General features: G+C 40.9%; 1 protein-coding gene across 5 annotated transcripts in view; it reads right to left on the bottom strand.

The window, feature by feature from the left end:
• Window positions 1-1117: 1117 nt before the first annotated feature.
• The window catches only part of ERCC8 (ERCC excision repair 8, CSA ubiquitin ligase complex subunit), a 65798-nt gene continuing 43886 nt past the window's right edge, over window positions 1118-23029 (bottom strand). For 2 of the 5 annotated variants that reach the window (XM_063128038.1, XM_063128041.1), the window contains 3 exons: window positions 21041-21238; window positions 2766-2852; window positions 1118-1424 (listed from right to left, as the gene is read on the bottom strand). In XM_063128038.1, coding sequence (XP_062984108.1) covers window positions 1356-1424; window positions 2766-2852; window positions 21041-21238 — 354 coding nt within the window. In that variant the 3' untranslated portion in view covers window positions 1118-1355. Of the gene's footprint in view, window positions 1425-2765; window positions 2853-18994; window positions 19041-21040; window positions 21239-23029 lie in introns of those variants that run through there. The other 3 variants (XM_063128039.1, XM_063128043.1, XM_063128042.1) reach the window with 3 other exon arrangements.

Here is a 23029-nt window from a genome sequence, read left to right as displayed (position 1 = left end):
AGCTTTAGCCTTTCTGATGCCATTTTAGCACTTCTGTGCCACCAGTCTGTACTCTTCTTTTGTAGCCTGGCCTTCCTTCCACTTCCTATATGTATCCTTTTTTGTTTCCAGGTCGTCTCTAAGCTTTTTGTGGAGCCACATTGGTTTCCTCTGTTGTCTTCTGTCTTTTCTCCTTGTTGGAATTATTTATAACTGTGCCCTTAAAATTTCATTTTTTAACTACTCCCACCCATCCTGCACTCCTTTTCTCATTAGGCTCACTTGCCATAGGACCTTACTTATCATAGTTCTGAGTTTATTAAAATCAGCTTTCCTAAAATCCAGAGTACGTGTATGCCTACACTCCGCTTTTGTCTCCTTTATAATCAAGAATTCAAGTATGACATGGTCACTTTTCCCCAGAGTTCCCGTAACTGCCACTTTATCCACTAAGTCATCCCTATTGGTCAATATCAAGTCAAGGATTGGGGAACCATGCCTCTAGTTCCTTTCTCCACTTTCTGTAGGCGAAAGTTATCACCCACACATGTCAGGAATTTCTTGGAAGGGCCGCTTTTGGCAGTATTTGTCTCCCAACAGATATCAGGGTAATTGAAGTCCCCCATCACTACTACATCACACTTCCTTGAAACACTGGCAATTTGTTTCTCAAAAGTTTCATCCTCGTCTTCTCCTTGATTGGGTGGTTGGTAGTAGACTCTGATTATCATGTTCTTTTTATTCTTTGCCCCATTTATTTTAATCCAGATGCTCTCGATGGGGCTCCTAGTCTGATCTGCCTGTGTTTCTGTGCAGGGATAAGTATTTTTTAACATATAGTCACTTCCTCCTGAGGGAGACCTTTTCTGCAGGCGAGCACGCAGTCGCACAGGAGCCCTACTCGCCTGTCGCTTCAGGTGACGACGCTCCCGGGGGTCAGGGGGCTGCTCAGCCTCTGCCTCAGAGGCGGAATCTGCCTGTGGGTCTGGTGGTGGTCTCTGGTCTGGGGAGTCCTGGGCACCTGGAGCCTCTAGCTCTTCCTCTGAGGAGGACTCCACAAGTAGGGGCATGACATTCCCTGTACAAAATATAAGCAGGCCTGTGGTATTTTTTACAGAAGAGGGGGAAAAAAGAGGAGTGGTATTTCCATTTCATTTTAATTGAGGCTTTGGTTAAAATTTGGGAATGATAAAGTGGAAAGGCAAATGGAATATAAAATCTGGCATTATTTTAAAACACAAAAGAAGTACATAGACAAAACAGGAAAATAACTGTTCAGGATTTACAGTTTAGATTATCTGGTCTCTTTTGTCAATGTCCTTTCTTCAGAAAATACTGCATGAATGTCCATTTTATATCAACAGCTCACTAGGAATTCATCCATCATCATCACTGCTGCTCCATGCATCTTCATATGCAGGATTTAAGGATTGCTGAGGCAGCAACTACAAAAAATATATAGTGGGGAGGGAATCACAATGTCAGGATACCAACTTTGGAATGAATGTTGTCTACAGCAATTCTTACCTACGATTTATTAATTGAATTTATCATGCCTTTCCATTAAAAATAAGTGTTCAAGACAGCTAACAATAAAATACAAATAAAATAACAAGGTTATACTTAAAAGATTAAAACTCATCAAATTAAACACAACAGTAAGAAATAACAGCACCCACCAGATTAAAAGCTACTCCAGCAACAAATCAGTTCACATGCCAAAAGCCTGTCCCAATAAAAAAGTATTTGCCTGTCAACAGAAATGCATTTGCCTGACAACAGAGATGGAGCTAGCTTGCTCTCTCTTTGCAGGGAGTTCCAGAACCCAAGAGCAGCCACTGAGAAGGCCCTGGAAAAGAGTTTGCTGTGAACATGGAAAGTGTTGCATGCCATCTCTGCGCTTGGCAAACTTCATGTGTTTTGTTTCATCGTATGCATAAAGGCAGACTCATGACCAAGGACAAGTAGGAACTGCTTGGGTGGTCTTGCCCAAAGCCTTTCTATAAAAGTGGTCCTGCCCCTTTCCACAGGAAGCTAAAACCCCAGCAGCTAAAAACAAAAGTGTCGCATTAGCAGCTAAAAACAAGGGGGAAGCTTTCAGCCAGTTTTCAGGTCTGCATGTGTTCTGTTCGATAGTTGAAGTTCTCCAAACATTTTAATTTTTCTGGCAAGCAAAGGCTGAACGAAGAAGGGAGGGAGGGGTATGGAAATTGGGCTTAGATGGCTAGTAGTGCCAAAATGGCAAGAATTAGTAGCCATGGCCACATATGGTTTCTTACACATAACAGTGATAGAACACAATCCTGAGACCTGAGCCCATGCCATTCAACTTGTTGACTATAACAACAACAACAGTTTATTGCTTACTAGCCAGTCAGGCCATGAGCATACAGAAACATAATAAAATACTCCTCACACCAGGGGTAATACCAAAATACAAAGTGTTAATAAAATGGCTAACAAGAGCAGGTTAAAACATCTTGTAATCCTGGAGAATATTTGCTGACAATTATATTATATTAATAAGTTTAGTCTTCTATGGCTGCCAGTGACTTTCGTTTCTCCAGAGCTTGTTTGACAAACTGGGCAGTCCTATATGATGTGCAATAATCTGTACCATAATTCTGCAAGTTATGCTTGCAGAGGTGATATAGCTGAACCCAACAATTAAGGGCTCAAGTTGATAGAGATATGACCTGTCACGCCACCCATCAGTGATAAGGCTTTGATATAGTGGTTTAATTAATGCTCCGATTCTAGCCTTACTCAAGTGGAAAGCTATTTACCTTTTCAGAAGTATCATCAGGTTCTGGCTCTCTCAGAGATGGAACCCAGGCAAGGATATTGCCGTCCTTGCCACTGCTATAAAGTTCCTGCCATTAAGAAATAAATGAAGCACAGAGCATTTACTGAATACTGAAGGAAGAAAATTTGAGACAAATATGAATAGGGGAATTTAATCTCCGAGGAAAAGAAATAAAACATACATAATGAAATTTCTCCCTGCTATCTCAGAAATTTCAACACAGCTAACAGCGACATCTTAAACATGCTTGCTCAAAGGTAAGACCTCCCTCTGCCCTGAGCTGAGTAGAGCTTACTCCCTAGTATGTGTGTTGAGGATTGCATCCTTAGTCACTAGCAAGTCAGACAAGCCTACCAGTTAGATTCAAAAACCAAGTAAAACCAACATACTTGTACTGAAGAGGAAGAGAAAGGGGGTTTCAGGATGATACCATTTTTAAAAACAACAACAACACAGGAGTTGGAGCGCATTTGTGCTCCAGCAAATAATGTAAGTAAAAAAAAAAAGCCCTAACCCCACTCCCCACCCACCCCAGATGTCCCTGGACTCCCCCTGTCCTGGCTCCTTCCCTCTGCAGTCCCCCCGCTGCTCATGGGGAGGAGGGAAGAAGCTGGGACGGGTGTCCACACCACCTGCAGTCCTTGGGATCGTCCCGAGACTGTGGGGGGAAAACAGGCTAAAAGTGTTCCCAGATATCCCAGGGAAATAGAGGGATCATCCCTCCCTATTCCCAGGATTCCCTGTGCGTCATGTAGACACACAGGGACGATCCCCAGAATAAAGACTGGGGTAGACATGCCCCAGGTAGGGATTTGCACACTGACAATCCCAATAAGTCTGCTAGCTTTCTCATCTCTATGCAGCTTAAACTGTTCTTTGACTGCAGGCTTACTTCTTGTAATTGGTTGGTTGCCACAATCTTCATTTTCTTTGTGGAATTTGTTTGAAAAGGAAATCAGGTGTAGTGGCTGATGCAATTTTCCCAGAGCCAATGTTGAACAACAATGAAAGTTTGACATTGGATCAAATTGATTTTGATTCCCTTCAATCTTTACAATGATGCTTTTCAATAATGAGTGGTCCCCCATGTCTGCAAGTCATAGTTCAGCAGTAATGTTTTCTTGTTTGTGAAGCCTAATTTCTTCATTGCTCAAATGCTTGTTCTCACTTAATTACTTTATGCCCATATTTACCCAAATCCTGTTAGATGACTTGCAGCATTAGCATGGACTGTTCCAATGTCATGTGAACAGCAGATCTTTAGAAACGGTTGTTCAGTGTATGGAAAGAGACCCTTGTTTGAAATCATTTGTAATGCCAGCATGAGCCTCATCCATATTCAGTATGTTGTCCTGCAGTCAGACAAGTTTGGCTGAAAGCAGACAAAGAATTAGCTGGGCACCTGATCAAGGCAATCTACAAACAACTTGAGCTTGCCAGTGACAAATAGACGAATGAGTCAGAAGCAGGTTAACCAGTACTGTGCCATTTTCCCATGTTCAGCTGACTCTGTTTTCCTTGAGTGTTCCACATATGAATTGATGAAATGTATAATCTCCTCTGTCAAATCTTCCTTTCTGAAGGCATGTCACATAAACGATGAATCTCCTCAATTATTTTAGAAGGGTTGTCAAAACTGGAACGGAATTTACTTGAAGTGTAAGACTGCCATAGCTGCAGCTGGGAAAGGATGGACCTTTGAATATCTGCTACAGACGACACCTGTTATGAAGTCATTTAGTGATCTTTCAGCAAGCACTCCCATCTCTCCTAGGATGTGGGAGCTTCCAGAGTCCTCAACAAACTTTCCTAGTGTCTTGAAATATGCCAGACAGATGTGAAATACACCAAGTATTAGGAACAACCAGTCAAACTTAGGACTTTTGTCAGCTTTTATTGTTACGTGCAAGTTTCACGATGGCTAAGGCATATGTCATAACACTGCATCTGCTGACACTCCTCGGCTATTTCATGGGAGCTTTTCATTCTTTCTACTAACCTCTAGTGATGCCGATTTGTGGGAAACACATGGTTTTCTATTGGGGAACATTATTCACCAAAACTCCCTTCCTCTTCAGCTTTCTACAGTAATCATGTTTAAAGATTTTTTAAAAAGTCATCCGCCACTTAAGCTATTTAACAGATTAATGTTCCTGTATTATTATGATAACTTTTATCCGTAACTCAGATTGGTTTGCATAATCTGTGAACTCACATAACCCACTTCAATGCCTCACTCATAATGTATTTCTCTGCTGCGGTGGACATATAACTGAGTGGCAAGCGTGGGCCATTCTCAGAGTATGTGCAGAGCTGGTGGAGTGGGGCTCCCGCCTAAAACTCTGCCCACTTCTACAATGTTTTGAACGACTGTTTTGCACAAGCGTTATGTGTGAGTCACAGAGACCACAGAGAAGAACCAAAGCAAAAAGTAGATTTAAAAAACAACAGAAAGTGATAGCCTAAAATGCCTGGGAAAATATGGTCTTCACCTGGCACCCAAAAGATCACAAAGTAGGTGCCGTGCAAGCCTCTCTGGGGAGGAAATTCTGTAACTGGGATGCCACAATGGAAAAGGCCCTTTCTTTAGTAGTCACCCATCTCGTTTCATTTGGTGGAGGCAACCAGAAAGGGGCCTCTGAAGATTAAAATTTTCATAGGAAAAGTTATTGCCCAGATCTTGTATGGTGCAGAGTTATGGGGATGGCGTGATATGAGTTCTTTTGAAGTGATACAGAACTTGAAATGTTTATTGGGCTTGCCCAAAGGTACCCTTGCTGTAATGTTTCGAGCTAAAGTTTATATGCCATCTATTAAAACCAGAATGCATAAGATGCTGTCTATGTACTATCTAAAGATGATGCAAATGCCTTAATACTGCCTATCAAAACCATGCTTCCAGAAACATCTAGGCACAGAAAGCTGGAAAGAGAGGCATGAAGCACTGTCCAAGGATTATGAGATTTCATTTGGGATGCTGGGGACAACTGACTTGAAGGGATATGCATTATTATTATTATTATTATTATTATTATTATTATTGATAAGGTATTCACAAAGATTGCAATTGGTATATGGAAAATCTAGCAAATACCACTTTTCTCTGTGGTTTAGGAACATAAAGGTAAACCACACTCTGCAGTGGTATTTACACAGGCTTACATTTCCTTTATTAAGAAAGGCTTTACCAAGCTTCACTTTCAAACTATGCTTAATGCTTATTTGGAAGGAAGATTTCTTAAAAGTCCCATGGGACCAACATCTCTGAGTTTGGGGAAAGGTGGAGGGTATCAGTCATGATGTATAGAACAGCATGGTGTATACAACACCTAGAGAGAGATTTTATCCAGCTTTCTTTCTTGTCTTGAGATGTCAGAGTTTGAGAAAATTTGTATACTTTTGGCTGATCAGAACAAATATGTTACTAACGTACCAAGTTTAATTATACGCAGCGGCTGCCTTTAAAATTAGGTGGAAGTATATTTATTAATAATCATATTTATTTATTTCCCCCTTCTCTCGTTTTGCGAGGACCTTTGATTTTAAGTAAATAAAGACTGAACAATTCAGCAAAACGTTGGAATTCCAATCTGTCCACACTTGGTCTCAAATGCCAGTGATATCATCCATGTAGCGTCAAGCACAATGGAATTTTCATAATTATCCAGAATCACAGATCTTTTGCCATCATCAAGTGGTACAAATTTATTCCTTGATAATTTTAGGATGCTTCCCGATAAGACGTTTAATGTGAATCACCTTGCCTCATTCATGGTCTTTTAAGGGGGTGGGGTGTGAGGGGGGTTCAGACGCCGTCATTTTCCGCTTGTAACCTCCTGTGTTTTCCCCACCATTACCATCTTTTTTCTTCCCACAATAAATCCATTAAAGAGGAAAAGACAGAATAGCTGCACAATATTTTTGATTGATACTGCAGGGAGCCCTCCATTTGGAAACACCTTGGTCTGTTTCAGTATGGTTTCAGTTGCAATAAAAAGCTAAGAGAGGTTTTCTCATCTTTTTTTTTCTTATCTTTTTTTTGCTATTGAGTAAAAGTCAACTTTACTGGTAAAGTCCCAGCTGTTTCTTCTTCTAAGACAGGGGAGGGTTGTTGTTGTTGTTGTTGTTGTTGTTGTTGTTATTATTATTATTATTTGCATTTTTATACCGCTCAACAGCCAAAGCTCCCTGGGCGGTTCACAAAAACTAAAACCATTCAAAGTATAAAACGAACAGTATAAAAACATGATATAAAATACTCATAAAAAACTGATTAAAAACATACCATACATGATTAAAACATCTTTAAAACATCCTAAAAACATTCTAAAATTTCACTGGATAATTTTCACTGTCTTCCCCTTCCCCAGAGATGGGAGATAAGAAATGGATTCTCCCAAACACAGCTTGCTTGTCCTTCAAGCCCTGGCCAAGTCACTTTCTCCATGCAGAGAGAGGCATGGAGTTCTGTGCTTCTCTCTGCACCGAGAAAGAAAAAGAAAAAAGGAGGCGGGATGGACTTTGTCATGGGCTGAGCCCATGGTCCCTTTAAGAGAACATCTTTTAAGAGATTTCAAAAGGGTGATTATGGATAAAAAGATAAAAGTATCAACACTCAATGTTAAAGGTCTGGGGGCAGTCGTGAAAAGGAAGAGAATAGAACAAATGTTTAATAAAGAGGGATCAGATATTATAATGGTCCAAGAGAATTAGAATATGATAAAATTAAAGTGGTTAGCTTATTATGAAAAGTCATTAGGGACATCAAAAAAAAATGGAGTGGCCACTTTGATTTCAAAAAAAAGTGGGTTTATATTAGAAGAAATAAAAAAGGATGACAATGGCAGATATCTTATGTTAAAAGGTAAAATTGAGGGAAAGGTTTATACTTTAATTAATGTGTATGCCCCAAATGAGAGACATAGAGAGTTTTTTATAAAGCTGTTTAAAGAAATAGAAGAATTCAAGGAGGGGTATGTTATATTAGCTGGGGACTTTAATATGGTTATGGATAATAGAGGGGACAGGTCTAATCCCACTAATGTTGAAAAGAGGAATAATATAACTATATTGAATAAATTAGTAAAAGAAAATGATTACTTAGATTCGTGGCGTTTACTTAATGGGACCAGGCCTGGATTCTCATACTTTTCCCCAGTTCATCATACATACTCCAGGATAGATTATATATTTGTCTCAAAAGATTTTGCAACGAAGATCTGCAAAATGGAAATGGGGGTAATAAAAGTAACTGATCATGCCTTGTTAAGTTTAGAATTTACAGTTAAGAAGAATTATAAAGAAGCATATAGATGGAAGTTGAACACAAAAAAACTGAAATATAATAAAGTGGTAGAGAAAATTCAGAAGGAACTGTCGGAGTCATGGGAAATTAATGAAAAGGGAGGAACAGCTGGTTCAGTCGTTTGGGACACCATGAAGGCTGTAGTAAGAGGAATCTGTATTAGAGAAACGTGTAGCTTAAAAAGACAGCAACGTGCAGAGCAGGAAAAGTTAGAGATAGAAATTAAAAATTTGGAGGAAAAATATTGGCGAGTTAAAGATAAATATAAACTAGTGGAAATACAAGCTAAGAAGAAACAATTAGAAAATTTAAATATAGAGGAGGTTCAAAAGAATCTAATGTATATGAAAAGGGAATATTTTGAAAACAGTGATAAGAATTCGAGGTTGCTTGCCAAGCTCACACAAAAAGAAAAAGGGAGGAATGGGATAGAAACGTTGAAAGATAGCCGGGGGAATTATTTTCATGCAATGAAAGCTAAAATAAAAATTTTTCAGGAATTTTATCAGGAATTGTATAAGGGTAAAGAAATTCAACAAGAAAAGGTGGAGGAGTACATTGGAAGGTTTATAAAGAAGGGAATAAAATTAGAATATAAGGAGTTAATGGAGAAAGCAATAACTCAAAGAGAAGTCGAAGAGGTCATTGATAAGTTAAAAGTTGGTAAATCACCGGGAGCAGATGGTTTGGGATCAGAATATTATAAGGTCTTCAAAGATTATTTAGTTCCAAAATTAATGGAACTTTATAATAGGATACTAATAGGAGAGAAGATACCTGAATCATGGGAACATTCATTGATAATTCTGATCCCAAAACCAGATAAAGACTTGACTAATCCCGATTCCTATAGACCTATTTCGTTAATAAATCAGGATGCTAAAATTTTCACATCTATTATGGCTAAACGGCTAAATAAATTTATATCAGAATATATAGGAGCAGATCAATGTGGGTTTGTAGCAGGAAGGCAGATGCATAATTTAGTGGGAAGAGTCTTAAATGTAATAAATGTAATAAAAAAAGCAAATATTAAGGCAGGTATTATGGCATTGGACATTTTTAAAGCTTTTGATTGTGTGAGCTGGCAGGCATTAAAGATTATTATAGATAAACTGGGATTTGGAAATAAATTTAAAAGTGTAATAGAACAGTTATATTCCCAAAATACAGTGGTAGTGGTGGTAAATGACGGACTCACTGAAAAGATACGACTAGCCAGAGGAACAAGACAAGGATGTCCGCTCTCGCCGGTCCTGTTTGTAATGGTTATGGAAGTTTTGGCGAAGGCACTAAGGGAGGATGAAGAGTTAGAAGGAATTGGAGAGATAAGGGAAATAAAGTTAAACATGTTCGCAGATGATACTTTATTGACCATTAAGAACCCTTTAAGAAAATTAGAAAGAATTAAATATCAGTTGAGGGAATTTGAGGAAATTACAGGGTTAAAAATAAATTGGTCTAAATCAGAGATGATGTTGTTTAACTATACTAAGAAGGAAGAAAAGGATTGGGAACATAAGGGAATAGAATTGAAAGTTAAGGAGGAGATTAAATATTTGGGAATTAAAATTACAAAAAATTTAGAGAATCTTGAAAGGGAAAATTTAACGAGGTTAAAGAAGGAGGTATTAGAGAAATTGGAGAAATATAAAAGATTAAATTTATCTTGGTTTGGGAGAATAGCTTTAATAAAAATGAAGATATTAGCTAAAATTAATTTTGTGTTTAGGATGTTACCAATAAAAATATCAGAAACCGAGATAAAAAGTTGGCAAAATATTATTAATAAATATTGTAATGGAGAAAAGAGGGCAAGGGTGAATAAAAATAATTGGTATCTAAGCCAAAAAAAGGGTGGATTGGGTCTCCCAAATATAAAATTATACTATGTAGCAAATAGATTAAGACACATTGTAGAAGCAATTATAGGAGCAGGAGATTTATATTGGATGGAAGAAAAAACTATAAGTAATGTAGAGATGAATTTGGATAATGTTTTCTTTAAAGATGGAGGGAGAAAGTGGGTTGGAAGTATAGATAATCCACTCTTGAGGACTCAATGGGAAATTTGGAGTAAATTTAAAGGGAAGTTGCTTCCGAAAACTCTCCCTTAGCACCGATAATAATGTTAAAGAATTTCCCAGAGGATCTAAAGGGTAGATTATATAAAATATTAAAAGAGAAAAATAAAATAAAATTAAAGGATTGGTTAAGAGATATAAAAACAAGAGAGGATATGGAAAATTTGTTAAAGGAGAAAAAATTATCTTGGTTAGAATATGGTCAATTAGAACAATGGAATAAAAAGTGGATTAAAGATAATAGAATGTGTAGAAAGATGACGAAGTTTGAAGAATTAGTAGTAAATAAGGAGAAAGGGAAAGGAGGTAGTATAGTTTTAAAAGGATTAATGAGTGAAATATATAAATTATTGTTAGAGAAGGAGTTTAGAGAAAATACAGAGAAAATGGTTTGGGAATCAGATTTGAAGATACAAATAGGGCGACAGAGCTGGGAGGGACTATGGAAACAAAGAGTGTTGAGAAGTTTATCAGTGAGAATAAAGGAGAATTATTTTAAAATTTTATGGAGGTGGTACCTAACCCCGGTTAGATTGAATAAGATAAACGATCAGCATTCAGCAAATTGTTGGAGAGGTTGTGGGGGAAAAGGAACGTATTTACATATGTGGTGGCAATGCAAATATGTAAAAAGATTATGGATGATGGTGTTTTCAGAAATTGAAGAAATAGTGGGAATGAAAATAGAACAAACACCAAAGATTGCATTGCTGTCACTATTTGAAGATATAAAGTGTGGAAAAGGAACTATAGAGCTGATATCGAGTTTGCTGGTTGCAGCACGATTGATGGTAGCTAGGAACTGGAAGGTTCAAGGGGAATATTCTATAGAAGAATGGTATAAAGAAGTATGGGATATAGCCATGAATGATAAATTGACATGTAATATTAAATGGAGAAAAGGCGTAACTAAAATAAACGAGTTTGAAGGAATCTGGAAACAGTTCCTAATATTTGTGTTTATTAAGGGAAGTGGGAAACCGCCAGCAGAAGAAACGATTAGATTTTGGACTCAGGAATGATCCCGAGGTGGGGGGTGCACTTTTATGTTAAGAATGATGATGTTGTAGTATGTAGTAAGGTATATGTAATAGTTATTTAACATATGTACTCAACATTTATTCAATATGTATGCAGCAGTTGTTTGATGTTTTTCTGTTTTTTTTTTCTGTTATCATTATTATTATGGTAATGTTTTATGTATGTTTATATAGGTAGAAAATAAATAAAAATTATTATAAAAAAAAAAAAAGAGAACATCTTTTGCTTCATCCAAGGGTGAGGTAGAGGGGTTTCTTTGTGTCTGAAAAGGTGGGCGAGAAGTGCCTGGCATCTGATAACGCCTCCCTGGGCTGGTACCGGGGGAGGGGGGGAAGTAACAAGTCGCAGCTGTGTAATGTCTGGGAGCATTCCCCACTCCCTTTGGGAGAGGTGCGGGTTGCTATGGGGTTTCTATTGGTCAAGGTGGGTCTGGTGACAAGGGGGTCCCAGAAAGGGATAAAAAGCCTAGGCACCCAACGGTCCGGTCTCTTTCCTGTGGGTGTTAGGAGACCAGTGTGTGCATGATAAGTTAAGAGCATCCAGGCCGGGCCGGCTGGATGGCAGAAGCTCCATGCAGCCGCTGAGGAAAGGAGTCTTAATTCGAGTGGCGTAAGGTCAAATCGGAGTGAGCAACAAAGGGGTTGAGTTGCAGAATTAAATGTTTGTTTTGTTTTAGTTTAGGTTTGGGTACAATTGCGCAAGGGACCTTGCCTGAGTTATGGCTGGTGGGTGGTAAAAGTGGGGAGAGAGTGTGAATTCAATTGGCCTGAGTGTGTAGAGGGGGAGGGGGAGGTATTAGTCCCTGCTGTCCTAAGTGTGTCATTCCTATGTCCGTGTTTTCCCCCCAAACCTCTTACGTGTTTACCTTAATGTGTGGGCCGTTTATGGAAGTGTGTAGTTTGAGGAATAAAAGTGTTTGGTCCCTATCTCTGGAGTGTGGCGTGCTTCCTTGAGAACCTAGGCTACAAAGGGTTAACAAGAGGCAGTGAAGGGACGTGAGTCTGGGCTGGCTGAGTCAGACCCCTCCTTCTCTGGCCGGGGAATCGCGGAGTTAAACGGAGCGATTCCACCACAGACTTAATGACATGGGAACGGGCTTGGTGGAGGGCACTATCCCAATGACATTATCCAGCCTGCTGACTTTGTCCAAGTGGGGGCAGATCAGCCCCCTGGATCAAATTAGGTTGCCTGCCCCTGTTTTAAATGTACCATACAACATTTTAAAAACCCAACTGTATCCTGGAGAGTCCTCTTTCCATCAAGAGTGTTGATATATGTATATCGTAGCCCAGGAAACTCCTGTTATTAACTGTGGTGATAATTTCCCTCCTTCTTGGATGACCCTGCTCATCAAGTGGTGCAAATGTTATTTTAATCCCTATTTCGTCAACATCTGACACGATACACAGGATATTTCAAGATGTCTTCTATTGCCATTGATACTTTTCATTTGAATCACTATTTGCACATGTTTCAATGGCTTCACACCCCTGTTTGTTACCACATACACAACATCTTGGGAAAACAATGTAGCGAAAACCTGTTAATGACATCACTGTCTAGCAGTCTTACTGCTAGGAGATTCCATGGCTCCCTGACCAGTGGCTGCTGCTGATTAAGCAGGCTCCTTTCCAAATTAAATCCAAAAATACATGTCTGGATCTGTAATATCATAATTACTGACTTAATAGTAGAAATTGTTGTGACTCTGATCATATTAAATGATTTGGGGTTGGCCCCACATAAAACAGTCAGCTTGGATAATTTAAGATATAGGAAGGGAATCTTTACCACATGGCACCCACTTCTGCCATGTACCTTATGATATATATTTAATGGTCCCTATTACCCCATTTTAGAGGGGTCATAAAGGGATATATGCCCCAACAATCAGACTGAACAGTCTGGAATCACATATACTTTCACAGATACCGCTTGTTTCATCCATGTATCTATTGATGTAATTATTGACCATGAAAAGGGGTTGGGGGGGGGCAGTCTCTGTCCTGTTCACAGGTGGGTCATGCCCTAAGCCGGGTTGGCAGTACAAGCAGTCCAGGTCCTCTCTGTGACATCAGATCACCACCAGATCTACTACTGTGGACAAGAGGATCACAGAAGAAATGGAGTAGCCTTCATAATTAATAAATAAAGTGGCTAAAGCAGTGCTTGGATACAATCCAAAAAATGATAGAATGATCTCAATTCGAATTCAGGGTAAGCCATTTAACATCACAGTGATCCAAATATATGCCCCAAACACAGATGCTGAAGAAGCAGAAGTAGATCAGTTCTATGAGGATCTGCAGAACCTACTGGATAATACACCAAAAAGAGATGTTATTTTCATTACGGGAGACTGGAACGCTAAGGTGGGCAGTCAAATGACATCTAGAATTACAGGTAAGCATGGTCTAGGAGAACAAAATGAAGCGGGACATAGGCTGATAGAATTCTGCCAGGACAACTCACTGTGCATAACAAACACTCTCTTCCAACAACTGAAAAGACGGCTTTATACATGGACTTCACCAGATGGCCGACACCGAAATCAGACTGACTACATCCTTTGCAGCCAAAGGTGGCAGACATCTATACAGACAGTAAAAACAAGACCTGGAGCTGACTGTAGTTCAGATCACGAACTTCTTATTGCACAATTTAGAATCAAACTAAAGAGAATAGGGAAGACCCACAGATCAGTTAGATATGAGCTCACTAATATTCCTAATGAATATGCAGTGGAAGTGAAGAAGAGATTTAAGGGACTAGATTTAGTAGATAGGGTCCCGGAAGAACTATGGACAGAAGTTCGCAACATTGTCCAAGAGGTGGCAACAAAAACCGTCCCAAAGAAAAAGAAAACCAAGAAGGCAAGATGGCTGTCTGCTGAGACACTGGAAGTAGCCCAAGAAAGAAGGAAAGCAAAAGGCAACAGTGATAGGGGGAGATATGCCCAATTAAATGCAAAATTCCAGAGGTTAGCCAGAAGAGATAAGGAATTATTTTTAAACAAGCAATGTGCGGAAGTGGGAGAAGATAACAGAATAGGAAGGACAAGAGACCTCTTCCAGAAAATTAGAAACATTGGAGGTAAATTCCAAGCAAAAACGGGTATGATCAAAACCAAAGATGGCAAGGACCTAACAGAAACAGAAGAGATCAAGAAAAGGTGGCAAGAATATACGGAAGATCTGTATAGGAAGGATAATAATATTGGGGATAGCTCAGACGGTGTGGTCAGTGAGTTAGAGCCAGACATCCTGAAGAGGGAGGTTGAATGGGCCTAATAACAAGGCAGCAGGAGACGACGGTATCCCAGCTGAACTGTTTAAAATATTGCAAGATGATTTTATTTATTTATTTATTTATTACATTTTTATACCGCCCAATAGCCGAAGCTCTCTGGGCGATTCACAAAAATTAAAACCATAATAAAAAAACCAACAGGTTAAAAGCACAAATACAAAATAAAGTATAAAAAGCACAACCAGGATAAAACCACGCAGCAAAATTGATATAAGATTAAAATACAGAGCTAAAACACTAAAATTTAAATTTAAGTTAAAATTAAGTGTTAAAATACTGAGTGAATAAAAAGGTCTTCAGCTGGCGACGAAAGGAGTACAGTGTAGGCGCCAGGCGGACCTCTCTGGAGCTCATTCCACAACCTGGGTGCCACAGCGGAGAAAGCCCTCCTCCTAGTAGCCACCTGCCTCACTTCCTTTGGCAGGGGCTCACGGAGAAGGGCCCCTGTAGATGATCTTAAGGTCCGGGCAGGTACATATGGGAGGAGGCGTTCCTTCAAATAACCTGGCCCCAAACCGTTTAGGGCTTTAAATGTCAATACCAGCACTTTGAATCGGGCCCGGACCTGGACTGGCAGCCAATGAAGTTGTAAAAGCACTGGCGTAATGTGATCTCGCCGACCAGTCCCTGTTAGTAAACGGGCTGCCCAGTTTTGTACCAGCTGAAGCTTCCGGACCGTTTTCAAAGGCAGCCCCACGTATAACGCTTTGCAGTAATCCAAACGAGAGGTTATCAGAGCATGGATAACTGTAGCTAGGCTATCTCTGTCCAGATAAGGGCGTAGTTGGTATATCAACCTAAGCTGATAAAAGGTGCTCTTTGCCACTGAGTTCACCTGTGCCTCAAGTGACAGTTCTGGATCCAAGAGCACCCCCAAACTACGGACCCGATCCTTTAGGGAGAGTGCAACCCCGTCCAGGACAGGGCAAACATCACCTCGCCGGACAGATGAACCACCCGCTAACAGTACCTCCATCTTGTCTGGATTGAGTTCAGTTTGTTAGCCCTCATCCAGTCCATTACCGTGCCCAAGCACTGGTTCAGAACAGCCACTGCCTCACCTGGGTTTGATGAAAAGGAGAGGTAGAGCTGGGTATTATCTGCATATTGATGACACCTCAGTCCACATCTCCAGATAACCTCCCCCAGAGGCTTCATGTATATGTTGAACAACATAGGGGATAAAATAGAGCCCTGTGGAACCCCACGGCTTAGGAGCCACGGCACAGAGCAATAGTCCCCCAGCATCACCTTCTGGTATCGGCCATCCAAGTAGGAGCGGAACCACTGCAACGCAGTACCTCCAACTCCCAGCTCAGACAACCTATCCAGAAGGATACCATGGTCGATGGTATCGAAGACCGCTGAGAGGTCCAGGAGAACCAACAGGGTCACACTCCCCCTGTCTCTCTCCCGACAGAGGTCATCCCACAGGGCGACCAAGGCAGTTTCCGTTCCAAAACCAGGCCTGAAAACTGATTGAAATGGATCTAGATAATCCGTTTCATTCAAGAGTGCCTGGAGTTGTCCTGCAACCACCCGCTCAAGCACCTTGCCCAGGAAGGGGATATTAGCCACCGGCCTGTAGTTGTTAACATCTTCCGGGTCCAGATTAGGCTCCTTCAGGAGTGGTCTAATTATGGCCTCTTTTAAAGAGGCCGGCACCACTCCCTCTCTCAAGGAGGCATGCTGTCAAGGTGATGCATGCCATATGCCAGCTAATTTGGAAAACACAAGAATGGCCATCAGACTGGAAAAAATCAACTTATATCCCCGTTCCAAAAAAGGGAAACACTAAAGAATGTTCAAACTATCGGACAGTGGCACTTATTTCACATGCCAGCAAGGTAATGCTCAAGATCCTGCAAGGTAGACTCCAGCAATTCATGGAGCGAGAATTGCCAGATGTACAAGCTGGGTTTAGAAAAGGCAGAGGAACTAGAGACCAAATTGCCAATATCCGATGGATAAGGGAGAAAGCCAGGGAGTTCCAGAAAAACATCTATTTCTGTTTTATCGACTATTCTAAAGCCTTTGACTGTGTGGATCATAACAAACTGTGGCAAGTTCTTGGTGGTATGGGGATACCAAGTCATCTTGTCTGCCTCCTGAGGAATCTGTATAACGAACAAGTAGCAACGGTAAGAACAGACCACGGAACAACGGACCGGTTTAAGATTGGGAAAGGAGTACGGCAGGGTTGTATACTCTCACTTTACCTATTCAACTTGTATGCAGAACACATCATGCGACGTGCTGGGCTTGACGAATCCAAGACTGGAGTTAAAATTGCAGGAAGAAACATTAACAATCTCAGATATGCAGATGGCACCACTTTGATGGCTGAAAGCGAGGAGGAGCTGAGGAGCCTTATGACAAAGGTGAAAGAAGAAAGTGCAAAAGCTGGGTTGCAGTTAAACCTCAAAAAAACCAAGATTATGGCAACCAGCTTGATTGATAACTGGCAAATAGAGGGAGAAAACGTGGAGGCAGTGACAGACTTTGTATTTCTGGGCGCAAAGATCACTGCAGACGCTGACTGCAGCCAGGAAATCAGAAGACGTTTACTTCTTGGGAGGAGAGCAATGACAAATTTTGGTAAAATAGTTAAGAGCAGAGACACCACACTGACAACAAAGGTCCGCATAGTTAAAGCAATGGTATTCCCTGTAGTAACCTATGGCTGCGAGAGCTGGACCATAAGGAAAGCTGAACGAAGGAAGATAGATGCTTTTGAACTGTGGTGTTGGGGGAAAATTCTGAGAGTGCGGTGGACTGCAAGAAGATCAAACCAGTCCATACTCCAGGAAATAAAGCCAGACTGCTCACTTGAGGGAATGGTATTAAAGGCAAAACTGAAGTACTCTGGCCACATAATGAGAAGACAGGATACCCTGGAGAAGAGGCTGATGCTAGGGAAAGTGGAAGGCAAAAGGAAGAGGGGCCGACCAAGGGCAAGATGGATGGATGATATTTTGGAGGTGACAGACTTGACCTTGGGGAAGCTGGGGGTGGCAACGGCCGACAGAAAGCTCTGGCGTGGGCTGGTCCATGAAGTCACGAAGAGTCGGAAACGACTGAACGAATAAACAAGAACAATATCACAATGCAGAAGCGTAGTCAGGTCAGTCCGTACTCTGTTGCAAAGGGGTCATGGAGCCAAGCGTCGACGCAGTCAGGGAGTGTCCAGAAAAGCAGTATCAGAAGCATTGCCAAGGGTCTAGGAATCAGAGTCGTGATGAACCTTGTTAACTGAATTTGGTCTTGATATACTGTTGTGATTAGATTAAAGTGTTTGTTGTCTATGGGTCGGATTTTCTGCAATGATTGTTTAAAATTTGGTTTGAAATGATTGTTAAGTACAATTGAATGCTATTGATATGTAATGAGATGCTACACTGATGTGGTAGTTAATTGTTGTAGACTTGTATTAGCATTGGATTGTAAATAGTTATTTTAGTAAAAACAAATGTGTACAGCTGGGTCATCAAGGCCACGTGTGGTTGGCTTTTCCTCCTTCGCTGTTCCAGCCGTTTGCTTTTTCTCCGCTGCACCAGCTGAATTACATCCACCTCCGCATCCTGCAACTCAGGCATCTCTGGTATGCAGCCCAATGTGCCGGGCTGCTCTTTTGCCTCCTGCACTTGTGAAACCTCTGAAACGCTGTTGGTCGGGGCCTTCCCCCTTCCTGTGCCTCTGGCTGCAGCACCATGAGCTGGCTCTCTTCCTCTCCCTCAGAGGACTCTTCTTCGAGGTGAGGCATGACAATCTCCCCCTTAAGGCCTCAGCAGTTTTTTCGTGAGATTGGCATTTTTTGAGATGACATGATTTTTGTAAGATATCCAAATAGTCAAATCTTTTGTACCTTATGACATGGGCTCTTGGACTAAAAATATCTCTAAGCAGTTTACAAAGAAAGACTAAAATACATTAAACTATATCATAATAAATATAGAAAAGGTTTAGCTAAAACATTTACAAAGACGTTGAAGCCAAGAACAAAATACACCATAATTAACATACTGTCAATGCAAGCACTCCTTCCTTCAATGATGGCGTGGTTCCAAACCGAGGCTACACCATTTTTGGGGAAGGCAATTGGTGCCTTCCCACTTTTGTTTCTTACTCCATTTTTAGGGCCGTACAAGGTACTTGTTGACACTGTTGCCAAAGAGAAGCCAATAATAACTAGGAATGTATGAATTTTGTAAAATCCATTCCGTCTGCATTTTGCAGATTGTGAAGTGCCTTTCGTTCTGTCATACGCTCATTGATGGAATCAGGATTTTTTCCAGTTTCCCGAAAATGCCCCAATCCCCCTGTATGCAAATCACCCCAAAATTCTCATTTTCATGCTTTAGCCCATGGGAGAGATGTGCATTTTCAGACGCTGTTTTTTATTATTATTATTTTATGTATTTTTCTATGACTAAATTTGCATAAAATTCCGGAAAGTAAAAAAAAAAAAAACTGGTCCGCAAATCTGCAGAATCTGTGCAGCTCAGGAAATGCCAATCTGCTGAAGAATCTATTGGGTCAGAATCACAGAAATCTGTACTTATTTGATTCCATTGTAGATTTCTCCAACCTCCTTAATAGTAACAGAACTGAGTCAGAAACACATGGTCAATGGTTTATGTAAGCCCCACCTTGTGTCCTACAGATATGAAGGACTATTACCCACATCATCTCCAGCTAGTGTGGCCAATGCAGTGAAGTGTTTTTGACAACAAGTGGGGCAGAACATCTTGGTTCTACCCAATGCAACAAACTCAGAAGACCATTTTAGCTGCTGTATAGCAGTTTTCTAAGAGTGTAACTGGGTTATTGGGTGTTAGAACAACACACCTCCAAGAAAAGTTTTTTTCATAAGAAGTCAATACATTTCTAAATAGAGCATTACAGCTTTAACAACTGTACCTCTTTTCACATCATGATCTAAAAATATTTCCAGCAGAGACTGAATAAAGCTAAGACACTGCATGCACTGAAATTAGGCACAAGGAAAACTTTGTTCAAGACAACAGTCCCACGAAAAGAATATTTCAGTGCTTGCAGGAATTACACTGTGCCTGTGGCCTTACAATATTAGGGTCCCATGTATTAATAGCCCAATTATGTTACACAAACATGTTTCCTATCGAAAGGCACTCTCCACAGTAGCTCAGGTAGCATTACTCGGTTCGCAGAGCATGTCCACAAATCTCACTGTTTGGCTCAAATGGTTCCCTAGGCCAGCCTTCCCAACCTGGTGCCTTCCAGATGTTTTGGACAACAGCTCGCAACATTTCTCAACACTGGCCATGCTGGCCGGGCCTCATGGGAGTTGAAGTCCAAAACACCTGGAAGGTACAAGGTTGAGAAAGGCTGCTCTAGGTTACATATCCTGTATTACATGTCTACTTTGCAGGGAGCGTGACTCTAATTTGAAGTCTTTATCCAGTGGCTTGTAGGGTTACGATTCCACCACCATGCTTTCAGGGTGGGTTGCTATCTTAAAAAAGTATCAGACTGTTTGCCCATCTCTGACTTGCAGAAGCTCTCTGGGGTCTCAGGCAGAGGTCCTTTCACATCACTTTTCTACCTGTTTCTTTTAACAGGAAATGGCAGGGATGGAAGCTGGGACCTGTGCATGTTTGACATCATAGCATTGACATCAAAATCCAAAGTACATTCCAGTTCCTGTGACTCATCCTGGCAACCACTTGCAATCCAACTGAATTTCAGAACAGAGAGCACAATCTCATGGTGTGGTTATGACAAATAGCTTTAATTATCATGGCAGGGCCACAGCCCAGTGGCAATGCTCATGCTTTGCATGCAGAAGGTTCCAGGTTCAAAACCTGGCATAGCCAGCTACAGGGGTTGAAAAGGTGTGAAAGACCTCTTCTTCTGAACTTGGAGAGCTGCTGCCAAACAGACCACAGTATAAAGACAGCATCATTTGTTCATAGCTTAGAGAAATGATGAAGCAAATCCCGAGGAAAAAAATCTGTCAACTGGCTCTCAGCCATGATAGCTAAACAGAACCTTCACGTACAGAAGCAGAATATCTCATTACCAGATGCTTGAGACAAACAGGAAAGACCATTTCTGCCATACTTGTAGGCTTCATAAGAGTACCTGGCTTGCCACAGCTGGCAGACAGAATGATGTTCTAAGATCAGCCTTCCCCAATTTGCTGCCCTCCAGGGGTGATGGACTATAACTTCCCTCATTCCCAGCCAGCATGGCCATGCCGGCTGGGAATGATGCGAGTTGAAAGCCAACACTTCTGGAGGGCACAGTGTGGGGAAGGCTGATTTGCCCGATTTGGCAAGAACATTCTTATAACCTACTGTAAAAGACTGCAAGGCTAATTATTAATAGATGTACAGCATCTTTAATTTGAGAAGGTCCATTCATTACACTTCATGCTATTCTTATATGAGCTAGACACACATAATAGCCCATTATTTTAAACTGGTCGGGCAATCTGCTTAAATAGTCTAAAATCCCCCAAAGGACTTCACTTACCTGAAAATTAGGTTGAAAGACACAGCAGTCGACGGAACTATAATGTCCCTGAAGCATAGTGATAAGGTTTCCTGTGTAAATAGTATAAATAGCAACAGTGCTACTATGCGGCACAAATGCAAACTCTGGACTGCAGCCATGAGACACAGTGAATTTCAGTCCTTTTCTACTTTCATTGCACACCTTCCCATAATTTACCTGTAAACATGCAAGATTACAAAGTTAGCCCCTGATGTCACAAAACAGGTGTCTGCTGATAGTTCGTTATATCTTAAAAATGGAGCTCACTTCTTATAACTACACTGTTGAACGTCTCTGCGTGTTGTTTTTAAAAGCTCCTCTTTCCCTACCCCACAACTGCCTTTGATCCAATTCTAAATTTTACATAGTTGATGGTTTAGAGTTGCCTTGTGACTTTATAGCTGACAAGGTGCTTGCACAGGTTCTGCAGGTTTTGGTTTTGTCCCCCATTGCTATTTAACATCTACACGAAACAACGGAGTATGGTTATCCAGAGTTTCGGAGTGCACTGTCACAAGAATGCCGATTACACATGGCTCAATTTCTCTTTTTCATCATCAGGTGGGGCTGTGCTTGGCTGTGACAATGGACTTGATGAGGGCTAATAAACTGAGACTTAATCTAGACAAGACTGAGATGCTGTTAATGGTTTTTTTCTGACCGGATGAATGGGATTCAGCCTGTTCTGGATAAGGCTGCACTCACTCCCCATTAAGGAGCAAGTTCATAGCTTGAGAGTTTTCCTGGCACCATTACTGAATTTATGGCTCAGGTGGCCTCCTCAGTGGCACTTAGTGCCTTCTACCAGCTACACCCCTAGCTGGACTGTGATGACCTGGCTTCAGTCATCTATTCTTTGGTAACCTCCAGGTTAGATTACTGCAACGAGCTATATGAGCTTTGAAAGTTTGGAAACTGCAGCGGCTTTCTCCGCTGTGGCACCCCGGTTGTGGAACGAGCTCCCCAGAGAGGTCCGCCTGGCGCCTACACTGTACTGCTTTCGTCGCCAGCTGAAGACCTTTTTATTCACTCAGTATTTTAACACTTGATTTTAACTTAAATTTAAATTTTACTGTTTTAACTCTGCATTTTAATCTTATATCAACTTTGCTGTGTGGTTTTATCCTGGTTGCGCTTTTTATACTGTATTTCGTAATTGTGTTTTAACCTGTTGGGTGTTTTACTGTGGTTTTAATTTTTGTGAACCGCCCAGAGAGCTTCGGCTATTGGGCGGTATAAAAATGTAATAAATAAATAAATAAATAAATAAATAATAAATATTGTGCAATAGGCATTGGCCAGATTGACCATGGGGACCAGAAGCTCTGAGCACAGAACACTGTTTCTGACCAGTTTGTACTGGTTGATTATACTTTTCCGAGCCTGATTCAAGGTCTGGTTTGAACCTTATATGCCTCAGGAAAGAAATACCTCACAGAGCCTCTCTCCTGATATAAACCTACCTGCAACCTTTCTGTAACCCTGCCCCAAGTGACTCCTCAAAAGGAGTTTTAAAGGATGGCAACAAGAGAGAAGACCTTTTGAGTAATCCTCCCCACCCCCCACCCCCATTATAGAATGCTGACAGCATATAACGGGCTGTTTTAATGTATCAGTTGAGTTGTACTGTTTAATTGTCTATGGTTGTTACTGATGTTCTAGTTGTTCTATAGGGCAGTCGTATGTTAGTATGACATGGATAATTGTTGAGCTGTTTTAAATGTTTTCAACTGATAGGGAATCTGGATTCTATATACAATGCCTATCCCTCACAAGGTCAGGCTGCACTGTTACTACACAGATTGGGATCCTAGCATGTGAGGGAGAAGGACTTCAAGCCTTTGCCCCCTCCCATGGTTCAGTCTGGATCAGGCCCTTCCATGCCTACGATTTACATTGCCAAGCAAGCATCCATCTGTAATATAATTTGCAGGTGTAGGCCAAAGGTTTAAATCTCCTAACACTCAC

This window comes from Elgaria multicarinata, chromosome 6 (genome assembly GCF_023053635.1).
Source record: "Elgaria multicarinata webbii isolate HBS135686 ecotype San Diego chromosome 6, rElgMul1.1.pri, whole genome shotgun sequence".
In the NCBI taxonomy this organism is placed as follows: domain Eukaryota; kingdom Metazoa; phylum Chordata; class Lepidosauria; order Squamata; family Anguidae; genus Elgaria; species Elgaria multicarinata.
Note: the sequence above shows the minus strand (reverse complement) of the source record. Positions and strands in the feature narration are given on the sequence as shown.